This window comes from Leptosomus discolor, chromosome 2, assembly GCF_034619465.1.
Source record: "Leptosomus discolor isolate bLepDis1 chromosome 2, bLepDis1.hap2, whole genome shotgun sequence".
NCBI classification, from domain to species: Eukaryota; Metazoa; Chordata; class Aves; order Leptosomiformes; family Leptosomidae; genus Leptosomus; species Leptosomus discolor.
In genome coordinates this window covers 110,021,765-110,041,165 of record NC_141392.1, presented here as the reverse complement: position 1 = coordinate 110,041,165, position 19,401 = coordinate 110,021,765, and the positions used below count along the sequence as shown (strand labels likewise).

The window sequence follows — 19,401 nt, the reverse complement described above, 5'->3', positions numbered from 1 at the left end:
CGCCCTAAGTTCTGGGGATAGATGCCTTATTCAGACCAGTAAATGGTTCCTGCCCTGTTGTCTTTAAGCATTCATTTGTGCTTAAGAAAAAAGCCTTTGAGTTGTTGGGGGAAAAAACTCTCTTTATTTTTAGGAAATACAGGGTTCTTTATTACGCATGTTTCTTCTTTGTTCTTTAGATGCTCCTGTGTTATGGACCTTGGCCTTCCAGTGACATAATCTATTAGTTTGTGGTTTAAAACCCCATTCTCTGTTTGTATAGCTGTAAAGATTATAGTCCCATTTAGCAGCTCTTCAACTTGGCGCTTTGGCTGTCAGTATAGGACTGTGCTGGATGTGTACGTTTTACCACTGTCTAATGGCCTGGCTGTGAGCAGGATTCAAGTTCAGTATCTCAAAATAGCTGCTGTCATGGGGCATTGTGGAGGTCATGTTTCTTACGGGGAGGGTCAAAGCAGTAGGCAACTGTAATTGGGCTTTCATGGGTGGGAACTAGAAATTATGGTACGTGAAGACTTTTTTTGCAAAAAAAGAGCAAATTCTTTATCTTGGAAAAATAGTAAACACCACACTTATCCTTTATAGGCTATTTGCAAACTTGGAGAACAGCTCTGCACTGATTTGTGTCCAACATGTATTTATATTGATCTCATGTTTTCTTGAAACCTGTATTACCATAGTTCAAATGCAGATTGAGTCTGTAGAGTTCAAGCCTATAATGGAGAATTAATTAACCCCACAGTTGGGAAGTAGTGGAGTAGCTGAAGTGGACTCAAGGCATAATTAGAAATTATGAAAGAATTGTGGGACAGTTGCCTTACTGAACAAATTTTTCTCATTGCTTTGTAGTTTGATGACTCGCGACCAACAAACAGGGCTCGCTCTGTGTTTCAGAGGGTAGTCTTTGCAGTGAGAGCTAGGCACTTGAATGCAGTATGATCATTAAGCTTTCCATGCTTGGGGGGTTTCTGTGTGGTTTAAGCTGTTAGTGGAAAATTGAGGCATTTAATTATTCTAGAAACAACATGAACTTTTTTTGATGAGAGTTTACTTTCCAGAAAATACCATAGAATCGGTGCCTTACGACAGTGAAAGAATTTTAAATCAGTGAACTTCCTGAGTCCTATGCTAAGCAATAAATGTAATGAAAAGGCTAGGTATTGATTCTCCTACCTATTTAAACCAAACCAAACGAAACTTCCACATTTAGACTAGTGGTTATAATGCGTATCAGGCCACTTCTGTGTGGAAGAGCATATGAACTTTTGTGCTACTCATGTGAAAGAGTGGGCAAAGACTACCTGTAGCAGTTAAGAATATGGAACCGTTTGTATTTTCCAGAAATTGCTCAAAGTTGTAGCATATGCCATCCAAGTAATTGATGTATGCAGGAATTAAACTTCAATATTTTAGTTCATTTACAGCTGCTTCTGAATGCAGAGGGCTTTTAGTCCTTGTAGACAAATTCAAAGTGGAGTACTTCAACAAATTTTAATCCTTCCTCATATATTTGCCATCAAGTCATAAAATTATTTACTCTGTGCTGGATTTTGTGCAGTACACTACTCAGAATCTTGTCATGTGCAGAAACACAAACAAATAGTATGTTCTGTTTTGTTAAATAGCTAGGTAATACAGTTTTTTAAATGCTACATGTAGAAACATCAGAAATGTGTAATACAGACATTCTTTTTAGATTTCTATGTATTTTTTTAAGAACTGGGTAATGAATTGAAAGCAGTGAGCACTGTCATTCTGCTTTCCTAAAGTCTAAAGGCTCTATTGCTTTCCATTACGTTGCCTTAAAAGAGAATTGATAAGGAGATGAAAATCTTATTTCAAAGCCTAACTCAAGTTCCCAAATAGATCAAAACAAAATTTCACGATACTGGAAAAGCGGTTTATACCTCCGAACTGCCTTGCCAGTCGTAAGGCTCATAACTCCTAAATGCATGCTTGTGCCTAGACACACAGGGTTTTGTTGCATGCCAGTGGGTAGCATGTGAATTTCAAGGAACATGTTTTTACAGTTGATTATAAAACTTGAAAGATTGGAGCATATGGAGTCCTCTGTTGGAGGCATATTTGTGATTTTGAGATCTCTTATCTTCTAGAAGCGATTTTATTAAAAGCCTGAGTTCTCATTTGGACCTTTTGCACTGATGTGCTGATAAGACTTTCGGAAACTTAGATAGTGTTTATTTTCTTGAAATTTGTTAGTGAAAAGGGATAAAAAGGATCTGGTTATAAAAATCGTGATTAGAGTTAACTGATGTTTGTGGAGGGGAAAAATATTTTATTTTAAAAAAATGTTTCTGATATTTGTTTTATGATAATTAACATTGTCCTTTAAAATGGTATTTGTATTGAACAACGTGCATTGATATATTTCTGACAAAACAAAGCTCAAATATTGTCTGCTATAAAAATTGATGAATGGATTTAGAAAATCTAGTATTTGTGGAGGCCTTCAGGTTGGCTACCACAAATATGGGAAGTTCTAGTGATGCTCTCGTGCATCACGTTTTTTTTTCTTTTGGTACGGTTGTCTTCAGTATTACGAAACATTGTAAGTTTTACTGAGCATCTAATTTTGGGTTTGGCAGGTCTGAGAGAGTGAAATTGTCAGAATTATCCTTAAATGGTCCTTTTCCCATGCTCAGAACAGATGTTAGAGTGTAGCTACCAAAACCACTCCAACTCTGTTTCTCCAGAATACCTCTCCGGAGCACTCATTGGCGCTGAGGGATTTTGAAGAACTCAGCCCAGAGCTTTTGACTGAATTCTGTTCAATGCAAAAAGTAAAAAAAGCTATTAGTAATTGCTATTTTTCACTTTAATAAACTCAACTAGAGGATGTGTTATGTTGAAATAAGTTTTATTTTATTACTACATTTTGATTTGTGTAATTGTTTGTCCCTTTTTTGTTACGTTTTTTTTTTCCATAGCCATTCTTTGCCCCATATCTTTACATGCCAAGGTATTACCCTGGCAGTTCTCATCTCATCTCACGTCCACCACTAAAAACGAGTTTGTCCAGAGATCAGAACAATGGCCTAGTAAGTATTTTGAAGGATAATGCAAATACTAACCTAGACAATAAATATAGTGAGTAATGAAAATGAAGGTTATTAATGATGCTTCACTATTAGACAAGTACAAGCTCTATATTACAAATAGTTTAAGCCAAGGTGTTATTAACATGTAATGTAAAATGTATTTTGTTTTAACTTTAGAAATTACTTAGAGAGGAAAAACGATTCTAACATCCAGGTATCAAAATTAGAGGAGTATGACCTGTAATATTGGCAGGAAAATATTTTAATGAAAATGACAGCTGTACTGTAGCGAAGAAATTGATATAGTGTAATATTGTAAGAAAAAGAGTTCTACTTGTAAATTTATATTCAAATTTTATAAGATAAAATTACATCCTTTAATGTTGTAGAAAATACTAGAAATTGGAAGGCCAAAGTAAAAAGTTAAAAGAAATGTTTTAAATATTCAAATAAAACAAAATACATTTTATCTTAAGTATGCATTAGTTGTAGCTTGGTTTTGTAAGTACATATAATTTGACTTTGTTTACCCAGTGGAAAGGAAAAATGAGCAGACTTTTCTAGCTTCCTACAGAATAATAAAACTCCTATTTAACAGTATTAATTTTACTGACAGATGGCTGTTCAAACAGCATTAAGAACTAAGGAAAGCTAAAAAAGTAAAAGGCTGACTTGTCAATCACTTTCTAGGATGTTGATACAATGAGCAAAGCTATTGAAAGGTGGTAAAATCTTTAATCACTTAAGGAAAACAAATGTGTTTCTGTTGAATTATGTCTTATTATGAGATCGTTCTCATTCACTGTTTACTTCATATTTTTTGTTGAGCCCTTGATCATTTTACCCAAACCGTAATATTTTGTTGTTGTTAGGATGTTATCAAGGAGGATGCTGATGAGGGGCTTCCTTCACCCACAGACCCCTCAATGGTAAATGAGTAGTCATGTGGTGTGGAAATTTTAGCATCTCATTGCTTGTTCAGCAGTAATGAGTCTGCATTAATCGTAACTGCAGTTCACTAACACTGCATCAGTGGCTTTGGTGGGCAAATAGAGTAGTTGAAAACTAATGTAGTTTGTGAATGAATGTAAGAGCTAATATTTTACTTATAAGATGTATTATATTTTTCCCCTGTAGTTTTCCCCTTGCCTTTCTCAGTAGCTATGGTGAGCTTTTTTTTATGGTGTTGTGGTAGCTGTAAACAGTGGAGAATGACAGCTGGACGTTTGGCGCTTAGATTTTAGAATGAAGTAACTGTGTGTTTTCCGCTTTAGTCAGCTCTCTCACCCGATCCATACTTCTTCAGTCGGTGACATAAAGCTATTGCAGTTAACACAGTATAAAGCAACTCTCAATAGAAGTTTAAACAACAAAAAATTTGCTAATCATAAGCTTATTCTTGAGTCAGAATGCTAACATCTGCCTTTTCCGTGAATACTTGCTGTTTTATCCTAAGTAATCACGCAAAGATGTCTTCTTTATGGGTATCTGTTTTAACTCTAAGTGTGGGTATCGATGGAAAACCATGATTTATGAGTAAAGAAAAGAGGTTGTCATAATTCTCTTAATACTTGCTACCAGTAGTTGTTGGCAGCAGTTATAGTTTGATCTTGGTAATTTTTCTTCTAGTAAATCGTTAAAAAATGTCTTTCCATTGTTGTGCCATGAGAAAACCCCCCCACAAATCCCAGAACTGTATTTAACTGCACCTAACCTTCACTGAGCACCCATGTATGGGTGACGCAATGGAAAATGAACCCTAAGGTCTCTCTTCCAGGTCATTAGCTACCTTGTGTGAGGAGACAACTCAAGTTTTTCTGGTAGTACTCTGGTAGAGAACCTCATGCCTTTCCTGTGTTTGATTCCTTATTTCAGTTCTGTTCCCAGTCCTTTGCAGCTTGTCAGTGCAAGGAGAAAAAGTAAGGACTTTGGAGAAAGTAGTAGAATGATGACTGAAGTATGTGTGTATCCGTGAGTGTGAGAAGGGATGCGGGACTGGAAAAGTGGGATTTAGTCTCAGGGCTAAGCAGTGAATGAGCTCTAGCAGCAGACCTGGACATGGAGGTTGTTCTGCTTGCTGCTCTGAGTATGTATTTTAAGCACACATAGGCTGCAGTTTCAAGCAGCAATTTAAAAGACTCACGTAAGTTAGGTAGTGTATTGGCTGTAGGTAAGAAAATAAGGGATTTAGAATATTAAAAAAACCCTTTGTTTGAAATAATGATGATGGAGGATTTTATTAATCTAGTTTTGAGTTTAATTCATACTACTGTGAATCTGTGTAGTACAGCACATCAGATCATACGCTTTTCTAAGACTTAGCAACATTTAACCTACAGTGTCAATCAAAAATTTTGTGGTTTTTGAAATCTCTTGGGTAGTTTGTGAGAATGTTGTTAGTCAGGGTGTGGTATTAGGCTAGGCTAGACTATTTCAGTTGGAAGGGACCTGCAACGACCATGGAGTCCAACTGCCTGACCACTTCAGGGCTGACCAAAAGTTAATGTATGTTGTTAAGGGCATTGTCCAAATGCCTTTTAAACAGTGACAGGCTTGGGGCATGGACTACCTCTCTGGGAAGCCTGTTCGTGTGTTTGACCACCCTCTCAGTAGAGAAGAGTGTGTGGCTGACTGAGTACTTCATCAGGGTTTCATCTATTCTAGAACAGTTCTTTTGTAGACTTTATTGAAATTTCTTTGAAAGGAAACGGTGTTATATTTGATTTAGGAACTGCAGTTATTCAGAGGTAATGGCTACGATAATTTCATCCAGCTATTTAGGTAGCTCCTAATTGATGGGTCATTGCCACTATATAAATGGTACAGCTTTTACTTATTAAATGGATTGGTGTATGCAAAGTAGTGAATTAAACTAAAAAAAACTGTACGAAGTAGTTAACACCAAGAAACTGTTTTGATGACTGAGAACAAGAGGAGTGTTTGAAAACAAGAATCAAAATTGTCTTTCATGCAAATCTATCAAGGAGCTGGAAATGTGGCCATTTTACATCTGTGTAAAATAGAGAATAATCATTCTTTTGAATGCTTCAGGTCTTACAGGACAAAACCCAGTTTCTTCAGGAGTATCAGGGTTTTCAAAAGTTTAAGCATGAATGAGAGTGTGTGGCATGGGAGTTTTCTCACATGGATTTTCCTGGTGCTTTTATCTAGCATTTTTGTGCTTCGAGTATTTGCTCTTAAAAGAAGTACCTTTTCAATTCTGGGGGGCAGGGGGGTGGGGGTTAAATAAAGGTTTTAAAGTTATTTGAAACACATTGGTGGTATAACGTGATCTTAAAATGGCAGGAGGATGTTGAGTTAAAAGCAGGATTTTCCATCAGAAACATAATGTAAAACTTTCATGCAAACAAGATACATCACGTGTCATTTTCTTACAAGTGCAAAACGGAGTAGTCTACTCATAGAAAATAGTATTTGTTTAGCATGTTGCTAAATGTATATTCTGAAGGTCTGTCTTAAAAGTTTTATCACGTTATGAAAATACCTTGTTTCTGTCCTAACACTGATTTCCTCTGGTTACTTCAAAGCATGTCGTCTGTATGTTCAACCTTTCTGATGTCACTTTAAGCTGTTGTTTCTTTTCATTCTGTTTTGTCCTTTTCTCAAAGCAGTTTAAGTCTGGGTTAAACAAAAACAGACAGGTACAGCCAATTTCTGTGAATTATCATTCACTTATTTCAGTCATTTCAGGAGCTATCATACTGGCGCTTCATGCTGGGCTGTCTGTAAACTAATGCTCATTACTAGCCTTGAGGTTTGTTTTGACAAGCTGCTTTTAGCTTTTTGCATGGCAAATACTTTTCAGACTAATGTTCTCTAAGCATCTCTAACAAAACCACTAAGGCTGAAAAATCTGTCAGTTTAAGTACAGTTTTAATTCATGTACATGATGACAATATCCCTGAAGCTATTGCATTACTTATTCTTTGGAGAGTGCTTTTTATAAAGAATCATTTGGATTAATGTGCATCTATTTCAAACAGTTCACACTTTAACAAAAATAGTCTAAATATTTTAGTGCTTTTCTGTATTTTTTTAATACACAGAAAGAAGAGTTTCTAAACTATCTCTTAATACATGCAGAAGGAATGACTTGTTCTGCATTGTTAAAAAATTACTTTGATCTGAAGGAGAACTGTTAAATGAGAAGTGTTTAAAACTTTTATTCATTTATTTGTAGATATATGATAGATAATGTATTTAATAGATTTGGAGAACAAAGGCAATTGCTTACACACATTGCTTAGGGATCATTTATTTCAGTCATGCTACGATGTAATTTTGGCTATAATGGTTTCTTTTATTTTAATTGATAAGCTTTCTTTCAAAAAAAAAAACCCCTAATATTTGAATTGACTTAATACCTTTTCTTTACTGATCTATTATCTACTTGATACCAATAGCGAATAGTGTGTTTATGGGGAAAGAATAGATAAAACTGGTATTCTGAAGAAAAACTCCCAAGTGATTTTTAAAAATAGAGATGTACATAAAAGAAATATATGATAAATAGTTTATGGATGAGGCTTCTTCCTGTCATCTTCATCAGTTTGATGGTTACAGTCACTCAGTCATAGAACGGTAAGGGATTGGAAGGGACCTCTAGAGATCATCTAGTGCAACCCCCTGCTAAAGCAGGTTCACCTACAGCAGGTCGCACAGGAACACATCCAGGTGGGTTTTGAATATCTCCAGGGAAGGAGACTCCACAACCTCCCTGGGCAGCCTGTTCCAGTGCTCTGCCACCCTCAGAGTAAATTTTTTCTCATGTTCAGGCGGAATTTCCTCTGCTCCAGTTTGCCGCTGTTGACTCTCGTCCTGTTGCTGGACACAACTGGCCCCATCCTCTTGACACCCTCTCTTTAGATATTTATGAGTGTTGATAAGGTCCCCTCTCAGCCTTCTCTTCTCCAGGCTAAGGAGCCCTAGGTCTCTCAGCCTTTCCTCATAGGAGAGATGCTCCAGTCCCCTCATCATCTTCCTGGCCCTGTGGTTGACTCTCTCCAGTAGTTTCGTGACCCTCTTGAACTGGGGAGCCAGTTCTGGACGCGGTACTCCAGATGTGGCCTCACCAGGGCAGAGTAGAGGAGGAGGAGAACCTCCCTTGACCTGCTGGCCACCCTCTTCTTGATGCACCCCAGGATACCATTGGCCTTCGTGGTTGGCTTACATCCTTAACATGGTGAAGATTTTAGCTGTGCTAAAAATCAGACTAGATTAAAACGTGAATGTCTTCCTTTACATGTGTAATTTGGTAACTAATTAGATATTGTAGGCACCTAATGAGGGAGACATTGCAGAATCTGAAAAGTAACTGTCTGATCCTCAGAAGGAAGGACGAAGTCCCTCAGTTAGGTGCCTAGACTGTAGTGGAATTATGCTTACTTTTTATGCAATATTTTAGGTAGACTACCTGCCAAGAAAATGGGGTTATATCTTTTGTTTGTTTAGTGTCCAGTTGACATCACAGAAAAAAAATACAGATGGTCAAAGGAAGAAAGATTAGTGCCCCAGCTCAGTTTTCAGGCAAGTGGGCAAACTGCTGGGTTTAGATTCCCCACAACCTCCTGTAATGTTCTTGAGTGAAGTTGATAGTTTGCCAATTTTAAGTCCATTTCAGGCACATCTGGCAGAGATCTTTGAGGGAATTACATGTAATAGCATCTAAACTTTGAAACTCAGAGTAGCTTAGGTGGGGAGCGTGCCTACCTGCTCAGATCAGGGTATCTCTGATAACAGTAAGTTAGAAATAACTCTGAAGTTAAACGGTAGTAGGTAATGGGGTTTTGGCTTGCTGTCTTGGAATTAATAGTTGAATAAATTCTTAAATATCCTGGTTTAGATAATTCAGATATGGTTAATGCCATTCTGTCTGATAATCCTTGGTTTTCATAAGCAATATATTTGGATCTATTACTTTGTATTTATTCTGAAAGATTAAATAAGCTTGAAGTAATTAAATAAAAATGTATTGTGACTATAAAAGTCTTCAGTGGTGATTTGAGGAACAGAGTCAAACTTGATTAACTGAACTCTGGGTAGTCAAAATGCACTTTTACATCCTGGGGTTTATGCATGTAATGATGAACTCTGAACCTTTTGAAGCTCTTTTGCATCCTCCCAAAATGAGCTTTGTTTGGTGCATGGTCTATAGTGCTGAACCCAAAACTTCACGTTCAGAAAAAGGGGAGGGTGCAACCTCCCTCCCAGAAGGAGGGCGTGCAAGTATTTCATAGCTGATAGAACTGGTTCTGATTTTCCTTTAGGAATTTGAAATCACTAGTGTAACTGTTTAGAGCTTTGCACTTTCTCCTGCTTAATGCACAGGTCCCCATCCAGGGAGAACGTGGGTTTTTCTGAGAATATATTGACTACCTGCAGATGCGTTTGGTGTTGTTTTTCCACGCCTTTTTTTTTTAATTTCCTGGAAGCTGGCAACACTAACAGGACAAACTTCTGTTTAACGGATCTGAGATGTGAATAATTTCTACCTAAATCTTGACAGAGTTCAAGATAATGAAGCATCCTCATAGTACCTTGGAGGGCAGTGGCAGTGCTGCTCTGTGTTTCTGTACTGTGATACACAGCCCCTTGGCTGATCTTGTGTAAACGGAGCTGAAGGAGCCTCTGGCAAATGGACAGATGTTGCTAGAATTACCCAATGAATCCAATTAATCGAGTAGTTATGTTTTAGGTCATCTTTGTCTGATACTAAGCCAGGAGTTTTTAAAACAGGAAAATCTAAGTTGTGTCTGTGTTATTTAAGAACAAACAAATGCCACCACCCCCCCCTCAAAAAAACAAAACAAAACAAAACAAAAAACCAAAACAAAACCCCAAACCAAACTAACTACTAAAATCAGGAGGAAACTGAGTAAAGGTGCATTTGAAATTGATGAAGCCTTACTTAATATTTCTGATTTTTGTGTTGCTCTTCTTAAGTAACATTATTTAAGAGAGTTATTTTCTCACATAGGCATAACTCAAGATGCAGTATTTTTCTCATAAATACCTATAATAAATTTTTCCCAATATATAGATGTTTTGGTAGTAATTAAAAATATCTGTGCATTCTTATTCTCATCTCTTAATTTTAAAATGGAGTTGAACACAGCTTGGTTTGTCGTAGTGTGTATTGTGAAATTCTGGGTGTACTGAGTATTTGAACAAATCTTATGTGCACATTTTCTCACTTCTTGCAGGGAGCAGGAGCAGGCACAGGATCGACCGCAGGAGTATCGCATGTGTCTCTGAGCACAATGAGTGTGGAAGCTGTGTGTGAGAAGCTAAAGCAGATAGATGGTCTGGACCAGAGCATGCTACCTCAGTACTCTGCAACTATAAGAAAGGTATCGGCTGAATTTCGTTAATGCATTTAGTGCCTAAACATGGAGATACACAAGGAAGAGGAAATATTTAGTTGCCCCATTTCTTGAAAATGTTTATTGAGATGTCAATGTCAGAACAACATCCTGACTTCTACGTGTGCCAAGTTTGGAGGACTTTTTAATACAAGCATATGTTTTTCAGTGAAAATGCACTCTCTCAAAAAGGAGAAACAGACTCAGAAGCATAAATGCTGATGAGACTGGTGATTCTGAGAAAAGAAGCAAGAAAAACATTTTCAAAATTGCCTGTGTGTAGATAAGTAGGGTTGCAAATGTATTGTATATCCAGGTAGCCACATCCCTTTTTTTTTTTCCCACTGAGAAACTGGCACATCTCTTCTTGTTGTAAATGAGTGGTGAAGATGGTTCCGTTTCTCTCTTACCACATTCCACATCTATTTGCTTCAAAAAAAGGCCACTGTACATTTTTTTGTTACTGCTGTTTTCTCTGAGACCTTAACACAGAATCATTTTGTCTTTATTACTTTTTTTCACCATTCTGTGAGCTTCTTTTACAAGGAAAGAAGTGAAAAATATGGAGATTGTCATTAGTGAATGTTTTTGCTGAACTTGCTTTGTCCCAGTACCTATTGTATCTTAAAAAACGCAGGGAGGATGTTGATTCAAGGATTAAGAGACAAGTTTATCATAGGAAGCTTCAGTGGTGTTGCTTAAAGCAAGAAGCAGGATGTCAGATTGCAGCTCATTAGGTGTAGCTGCAAAAAAGTCCAGTTGCGCGAGTTGCTCTGAAGTGCTAAAAGAATGTGCTCATCAGTTACCTCTAGTGAGATTCCTCTTATTTATATTCTTGCATTTCTTACTACAAGTGATACTGTGTAAAAAGGAAGAATGAAAATGGCTCAGCCTGGTCTTTTTCCTGATTTGATTAAGACTATCTGCTGGGATAGGGGAAGTAAACCACTGAGAGCTCTGAGCAGAGCTCTCAGCCTGGGTTTTCCATTTTGTGGCTACTTTCCTAAGACATGATTCCTCTTTTATGTTCTGTCCATCCCCTGATACATGGTGTAAAGAGAAACTGTTATGTAATGAAAATGGTTCTGTATTGAATTTGGTGGTGTTGTAAGTTTAGCACTATATGAACATGCCTAACATAAGGAATCACCTTCCTGGAATACGGGTGATATTTAGGCACTTCTGTGTTGATCTCAGAATGATGATGAAAAGTAGAAGTCTAGTCTTCTGTCCCCGGGTATTTCTGATGATAAGAGGAATGTCAGCCTGCATTTATGCAGGGGGGAACTTGATGGAGGTAGTACTTGATTTTAGATGCCTCAAACCAGGGGTTAGATGATGCCTGAGACTTAATTGTCTGATTGTCTTCAGATACTTGGGCTTCTACCGTCTGTTTGTGTTCTGAGTCTGAGAAATCTAGGCAGATGAATGTTTACAGAACATAGTCATTATCTTTCATATACACGTTTTTGATTGGTTTAGTATTTTCATTTTTTTCATGACACATAGGTTGTTCTTGTCCATCAGTAATCATCAGTAAATATTCTTCTATAAAAATACGTGTTTATTATGTAGGATTGGACTTAAGAGTGCTGTTGGAGAATTTCAGTAGTAGTCCCCATCAATATATATGATTTTAATTGCCTTTTTAGTTGGTTACTGCAACACTGTAAGTCTTATACTGGTGATGTACATTATTTAGTTTTATTGTTTTAGGCAAATATAAATGGACGTGTCTTGGCTCAGTGCAACATTGATGAACTGAAAAAAGAAATGAATATGAATTTTGGTGACTGGCACCTGTTCAGGAGCATGGTAAGACTTTCTGTTCAATATTCAGGTCATCATAAATTAGTCTTTTTCATTATGAACCTGATTTATTTCTTTCCTGTGGCTTTCTTGTTATCATCATCTTTAGGATGATAAGTATCATCTTAAAACATGCATGTGTTTGTTACTTTGTCTTTTTGTTTGAGCACTTTAATGAAGAACTGGTTGCCTATGGATTTGCATCTTGATTGTGAACTCTGAATTTTCCCCTCCTCTTTTTCTAAGATCTGGCTCTCCTGTGTGGGCTTCCTTTTCCCTTTCTAAATTTGCCTATTTTAATGAAATTGTCAGAACCTAATTCTTTTTGAAGCATCTATCCTTCTGGTAAAAGTTAGTCAGGGAGTTCAGAGTATATTACTGCGAGGAAGCGGTCAGCCACGCTGTTAGAGATGTGTGGCACACAACTACATAAGCATTATTTTTAAAGAAACTTAAGTTTCTTTATGTACCATGTACATATTCGATTGACACATACTTGTATAATGAGAGAGTGCTGCATTGCATTCTATTATTGAAGCATATATATAGATATCTAATTTTCCTCCTCCCGGTTTGAGAGTAAATGACAGTTCTACAGTGAGGGTTATGCATTGCAGAGAACTGTGTTTTCTCTTAAGAATTTATAGTATATTGCCAGTTTTCTTTCTGAAAATAACATTGTATATCTCAACTGCTAAATCAGTCTTGAAAACACTGAGAATTACAGGATGAGATTTATTGTTCGATTCAGGTTGATTAAGCTATAAACCAGAAGTGTTTAGTTTTGCTTTAATTTTGTAATTTATCACTTACCTAGTTTTACAAGAATTTTAGTGTTTTGTGGCATATGAGTTCTTTTAAGGGTCTGAGCAGTAATAAGAATTTGTAAATACCAGAAAATTCTTGACTATTAAAATGTGATTTGCAGTAAAGACAATGAATGCACAAGATCTGTGAACAGATTTTTTTCTTCATGCTTTTCTGTGATCACAACCACATACGCAAGTACACTTTTACAGTTGTGAATTCCTTGTTCCTGCTTTTAGTAGAATTCTTTAACAATTTTGAGAACTTCTTCTATTTATATAATTACACTTATACTGTCTCTTTTTGTTTGTTAAGATACTTGAGATGAGAAGTTCAGAAAATCAGGCTGTTCAGGAAGATCCCCGTGGAACAACTGAGCATGCTACCACTGCGATTCCTCATAGTGAACTTACTCGTCGTCCTGGGCATAACACTGAATTGCCTCACACTGAGCTTACAGGTCTTTCTGGTCAAGCTCCCTACACGCTTAACTTCAGCTTTGAAGAACTCAACACAATTGGTCTTGATGAAGCACCTCCACGCCATAGTAACTTAAGTTGGCAGGTATTAAATAGAGAAATATGTTCTGCTTGCTTGCCTGTATGGTAAAGGATTTTTGCTATTCTTGGATATAGAGAGGTCAAGAAATAAGACTACTCTGAAAGTTCAAGTACTTTCAGTTCTCAGTCTTGGCAAAGACCAGTTTTGCAGAGTTGTGAACTCTAACCACACTCTCTGAGTCAGTCTTTGCCATCAGAAAACTACTCATCTGTTAAAGTAATCATTCTTCAAGAGAAGAAAGTCAAAGCTATCATGCTTTTCTCATCTTGCTTAGGGTGACGTCCTGCAAGATTTCTGTTTATCATAGTATTCAGACTTTGTGTATGAAATATTTTAGCTATGTGCTACATAGATGTTACACTATTCAAAGGATTACAGATACTTTTATTAGTTTGGGGTTTTTTTTAAACAGACAACTACAGTGCTCTATGATATCAGAGCCTTGTCCTGACAATGCATAATCTATTCATAAGACTCCAGAGCTGACATCCTTCTCTAACTACAGTTTCTGCCATAGGTTATGGTCAATTTTCTTCTATATCTTATGAAATCACCCAAAGGGTGTGATTTTCTTTCTTCCTTTTTAAGAGATAAGACAAATCAGTTGATATCTAAATAGTGATTAGAATTAAAAAACAAAACAAGACAAAAAAAGTCAATCCCAAACATCTAGCAGCTTTTTGATCTCTGGTTTTAGAAGTCTAAATTAAAAAAATCTTGAAGGAGCATCAAAATAGGAAGACACCCCAAATTACTAGCTATAGGTGATATTTTTAAAATTCAAAACTGTCACTGAAAATAGGTTTGGGGTATATATCCCAGAGATAGATTTCTGTCCCAGATACCTCTCTTTGTGTGCTTGCACACTTGTGTGTGTTTGTAGGACCCTGATTACCCATACTATCTCTTCCCAGCAATGGAGTATCAATGTATGTTTCTCAAAACCAAAGTGGTATGACTTACATCTGTTAGGTTGGTTTTGTGTCAGAAGCACAGAAAGAAGTGCAAGAAGATCTTTTTTAAAACACTCTGTAAAATGCAGGCTTAAATAAATAGTGCTTCTGATGCCCATATGGTTATCTGAAGTTAAATCAAAAGAATAAGAAAGTAGTTTGTCCTTAAGAAAACATTAGAATTTGCCTGTTAGAATTTTTAAAGTCGATAGTGATTAAAAAATAACGTTGCTGCTTCTCTGTAAAAAGGAATAGTACACTTGGAAATGCACAATAAAATCAAATAGTTCTCTTTTTGGTGAGGAACCATAGCTGCTGTGAGTATGGATATATAGTAGTGAATATGCATAAATAATCAGGTGTTAGTATTTCTAGATTCTTGCATTTGGCTTTAGGCATGGAATTGCTTTGATGTCATGGCAGATAGAAGTCACTTGAACACCATTTTCCTTTAGTTAATCATGTTTAGCTGTTCCCCAAAATTCTAGTGTATGTACAACATCATTGTTCTCATGAAAAGCTGTCAGTAATACTTGTTCAGTACTATAGAGAGAATAATGGAACCTGCAGATCTTGTGTGTGTTGCTTGCTGGGGGGTTATAAGCATCTTCTGAGGAGGAAAGAAACATGTTGGTTTGCATTGCATTCCAGTGCAGAACAAGAAAAAGGAAAAGAGGATTGACAGAAACAAGAAAGATAAGAAGGATGCATTTAAGGGCAGGAAAAAGGTGGCGGGAAGGGAGAAAAGAAAAATGGAGGGTGAGAGAGAGAGAAGGATGGACCAAGAGGGTATATCTGTATGATTAAGCAATTTTATTCTAAATCTTATAATTCATTCACAGTGTTTGAATCCACACATTAATTTTCCCATAGCTTGTTAAAATAACCCAAGCCCTCTTAGTTTGGTTTTTTTCTTTTAATAGTGTTTTCTAATAGAAGGTAGGTTTTTGAAGTATGGTTCATTTTCAGTGTTGCTTCAAATGAGACGTAATACCTCAGAAGTCTTTCAGAGTCTCATCTCTTGTGCACTAGAAAGTTGAGTAGGTTTCCTGAAGTACTTCCTGATTAAGTCAGTGCCTCAGTTCCAATGCACTGGGCACCATACATCTTTTACTTGGTGGTAATGAGCAGCCCATTATATGCATGACACGAAGCAGTGTACTCAGCCACAATCCACTACTTCACTTCGTTCAGCTCTGTGCTAGACCTTGGTTCTAGCATCTAATAGGTGGCGTGGCATCCTATGCCAAAGGAGTTCTCTGTGTCCACACTAAGAGAGCAGAGGTGGGGGCAAAGAGCGGTATGTTTGTCCAGGAACTGATTTTTCTGAAGTCAGCTATATGCAATGGTATTTTGCCAGGATATATTGAGGTGTGGAGGATGGGGGTCTTTTATTTTGAGACACTTTCAGCATTTGGATGAACTCTCGCTGTCTTTCTAATATAAAATGCAGATTTTGTAAATGTACAAAAATGTATTAGAAAAGCCCATCTTGACATGCAAATTCAGTTGTTTTATTATATACTTAGGAGTTAGCCTCAAACGCACTGGATAAAATGATTGTTTTGTGGAAATCTTCTGTTACGGAGACCAGCGCTAAGAATACTTTGTAAGTTTAGTGAATGTGTGTGTGATTGCATATGTATGATTATAGTAAGCATATTTTAATTATAGCATTGACAATTTCACTTACATAATCTATTCACAGCAACAAAGAAGAGATTTAAGCACGTACTGGATGCTTTGAGTTATTTAATTTAAAATCAGTAAAAGTAAAAAAAAATAGTTCATTTAACTGTTATCTCTCTCTCTCTTTTTTTTTTTCCCCAGTCACAAACTCGTAGAACTCCAAGTCTTTCAAGTCTTAACTCTCAAGATTCTAGTATTGAAATATCGAAGCTTACTGACAAGGTACAGGCAGAATACAGAGATGCATATAGAGAATATATTGCTCAAATGTCACAGTTAGAAGGAGGCGCCAATTCTACTACAGTGAGTGGTAGGTCCTCCCCTCATAGCTCAAGTGCTTTCTATATGGGGCAGAGTACATCAGGGGGTTCCTTGCATTCCAGTGCAGAGCAGGAAAAAGGAAAAGATGGTGAACAGAAACAAGATGATGGAAGAAAGTCCTTCTTGCTGAAGAGGAATGATGTTGTTGATTACAGTACTTCAGGTGTTTCTACTAATGACGCATCTCCTTTGGATCCTATTACTGAAGAAGATGAAAAATCTGATCAGTCTGGTTCCAAACTTCTCCCAGGAAAGAAGTCTTCGGAAAGAACAAGTATTTTCCAGGCTGCAGATTTAAAGCTTAAGGGAGTTACTCTCCGGTATCAGAAACTTCCAAGTGATGAAGATGAGTCAGGAACTGAGGAATCCGATAATACTCCACTTCTTAAGGAAGGTAAAGATAAGAAAACAGATGGCAAAATAGAGAAGCAGCCCAAATCTCCAGAACATGGATCCGAACCTATTAGAACCTTCATCAAAGCAAAGGAGTATTTGACAGATGCCCTTTTGGATAAAAAAGATTCGTCTGACTCAGGTGTAAGATCCAATGAAAGTTCTCCGAATCATTCCCTCCATAATGAAGGAGCAGATGATTCACAGCTTGAAAAGGCAAATCTCATTGAGCTTGAAGATGATAGTCACAGTGGAAAGAGAGGAATTCCACACAGCCTTAGTGGCCTTCAAGATCCAGCTGTGGTTCGCATGTCTATTTGCTCAGAAGATAAGAAAAGCCCTTCGGAAAGCAGCTTGATAGCAAGTAGCCCAGAAGAGAACTGGCCAGCTTGCCAGAAAGTCTATAATTTAAATAGAACCCCTAGTACAGTAACCTTAAATAATAACAGTGCTCCAAACAATCGAGCTAATCAAAATTTTGAAGAAATGCCAGGTATCAGAGATTCACCTCAGATTATCCTTCACCCTGGCTCAGGTTCCAATTCAACTGCAGTTCAGAATGAGAACCTGAAGAGCGTTGCTCACAAGCGGAGCCAGCGTTCAAGTTACACCAGGCTTTCAAAAGATTCTTCAGAGCTCCACACTGTTACAGCCTCAGAAGGGGCTGGTTTTGGAGAAGAGAGAGAGAGTATCCTGTAAAAAGCAGCCAACAGAGTGTGCCCGTGAATTGCAGCTTGCCAGGAATTCTTTGTCAGTGTGTATTAAGCTCTGTAGTTTAAGCTTTCAGTATTGTAATAGAAGGTCTAGATTATTTTCAGTCATTTTCTTGAAGAGGAGAATTAGTTTTTACAGGCAGCAAATTACTTCAAACCTTCCCCACATATAAAAGAAGTACTTACCACCATGGAAAACCAGTTCTTTGTTAAGACACTGTGCAAAGCTTTGGTCAGGGACAGAAGTAAGTATGGTTTAATAATTAAAATGATGTGATTTTACTTTTCTTTTGGGATATGTATTACTTATCCCTTCTAAACATTCCAGTTAAGTCTGCATACTTGCAAATAAAGTTAAGACTGTGCATCTTTGCCATTTGGTGTAAGGGATGCCAGAAAATTAAATACCACAACCTGTGACACCCTTTTAAAACTTTGCATTAAATAGTGGATTAATGTGTGCAACATATGTTACATATGTTGAAATTAGAGTGTTAAGATACCTGTTTGGCTATATGTACACTTTTACTCTCTCTGTGTTCAGTAATTGCGGTTGACTTTGTGAACTTTGGGTAGAGTGGTGATAAGGTTTGTAAGGAACATTGTCTTGATGTGTCGTTGGAATTGCCGGTTGTTTATAAGGTGATACCTTATCATTGATTAGTGGATTCATTATTTATTATAGGTACGTAATTTTACAGTCACTGGTCTAAATAGATGCAACCATGTGAGCTACATTAAAATATTATAAGGATAAAGTATGAATGTGATCTCTGAATTTAGGGTATATCTGTTGCTGTGCGTGATCTTTCCTTGGTACAGTGTTTATCAGTTGGTTATGGAAAGAAAAATAAGCGGTGTTTGCCATTTTAAAAATAATGCATACTTTCTGGAATCTTGTCAGAGCTGTATGCCAGCTTCTTTATTTCTGAAGTACAGTGTTTGAAGGTTTTTGTGTCAGCTAAGTAATGTACCTGAATGTTACTGTAGCAAGTACTTGTATTGTCCAGTGAAATCTGCATGTTTTTGAGGAAGAATTGTTCAAACTAGACTCTGGTAGTACAAAGAGAATAAAAAATAAATTGGTATGTTGGGTTTGTGGCCAAATTTCTATTTATTGCAGTATTTCGTTTCTTCACTTGATAAAAATGTTACATCCATGTTGGTTTGTTTAAAGTACTTCATGCATTTAATGAAAAAGAATACATTAGAACAATATTGTTGTTAATACAGTACTAAATAAGCATCAAGTATAAAAATACATTTGCTAAACAGAATTGCCAAAGCAGACGTTTCTAAAGGAAGCGCTGGGAGCCGCAGAGATGTGGCCACCTCCTGCTACTCCAAAGCAGCAATCCTGCTGTTTGTGGCAGTTAACATGTCCTGGTGGATCTGTGCGGCTTTGTTTCTGTCCTAGTGCATCTCCAACCAGATGCCTTCAGCGGGACCATGTGGTTGTGGCCTTTGTTATCCAAATCAAGAGGATGCTTTTCTATGCCAGAGTCAACAGAATAAAACTGGCTTTATCTAAGCTTTTTATTTTTTCATTCCATGGATGTCTCATACTTACAGGACTGGAGACGCGATCTGTATGGGTTTGTATTCTGTTAAGTTGGTGCATCATTCAATTGAATTAAAATTTACTCATCAGAGTGTAACAGAAGTACTGGAAACTTGTGTGCACATTTATCTATTAGAAAGATTATTAGTTTAA

At 37.0% G+C, this 19,401-nt stretch overlaps 1 protein-coding gene across 3 annotated transcripts in view; it reads left to right on the top strand.

The window, feature by feature from the left end:
* Positions 1 to 18,780, top strand: part of KIDINS220 (kinase D interacting substrate 220) — a 73,812-nt gene extending 55,032 nt beyond the window's left edge. The window contains exons 24-29 of one of the 3 annotated variants that reach the window (XM_086482505.1): positions 2,949 to 3,059; positions 3,932 to 3,988; positions 10,283 to 10,429; positions 12,158 to 12,256; positions 13,373 to 13,621; positions 16,402 to 18,780. In XM_086482505.1, the coding sequence (XP_086338631.1) occupies positions 2,949 to 3,059; positions 3,932 to 3,988; positions 10,283 to 10,429; positions 12,158 to 12,256; positions 13,373 to 13,621; positions 16,402 to 17,673 (1,935 nt within the window). In that variant the 3' untranslated portion in view covers positions 17,674 to 18,780. The remainder of the gene's footprint in view (positions 1 to 2,948; positions 3,060 to 3,931; positions 3,989 to 10,282; positions 10,430 to 12,157; positions 12,257 to 13,372; positions 13,622 to 16,401) is intronic. The other 2 variants (XM_086482506.1, XM_086482507.1) reach the window with 2 other exon arrangements.
* The last annotated feature ends 621 nt before the right edge of the window (positions 18,781 to 19,401 follow it).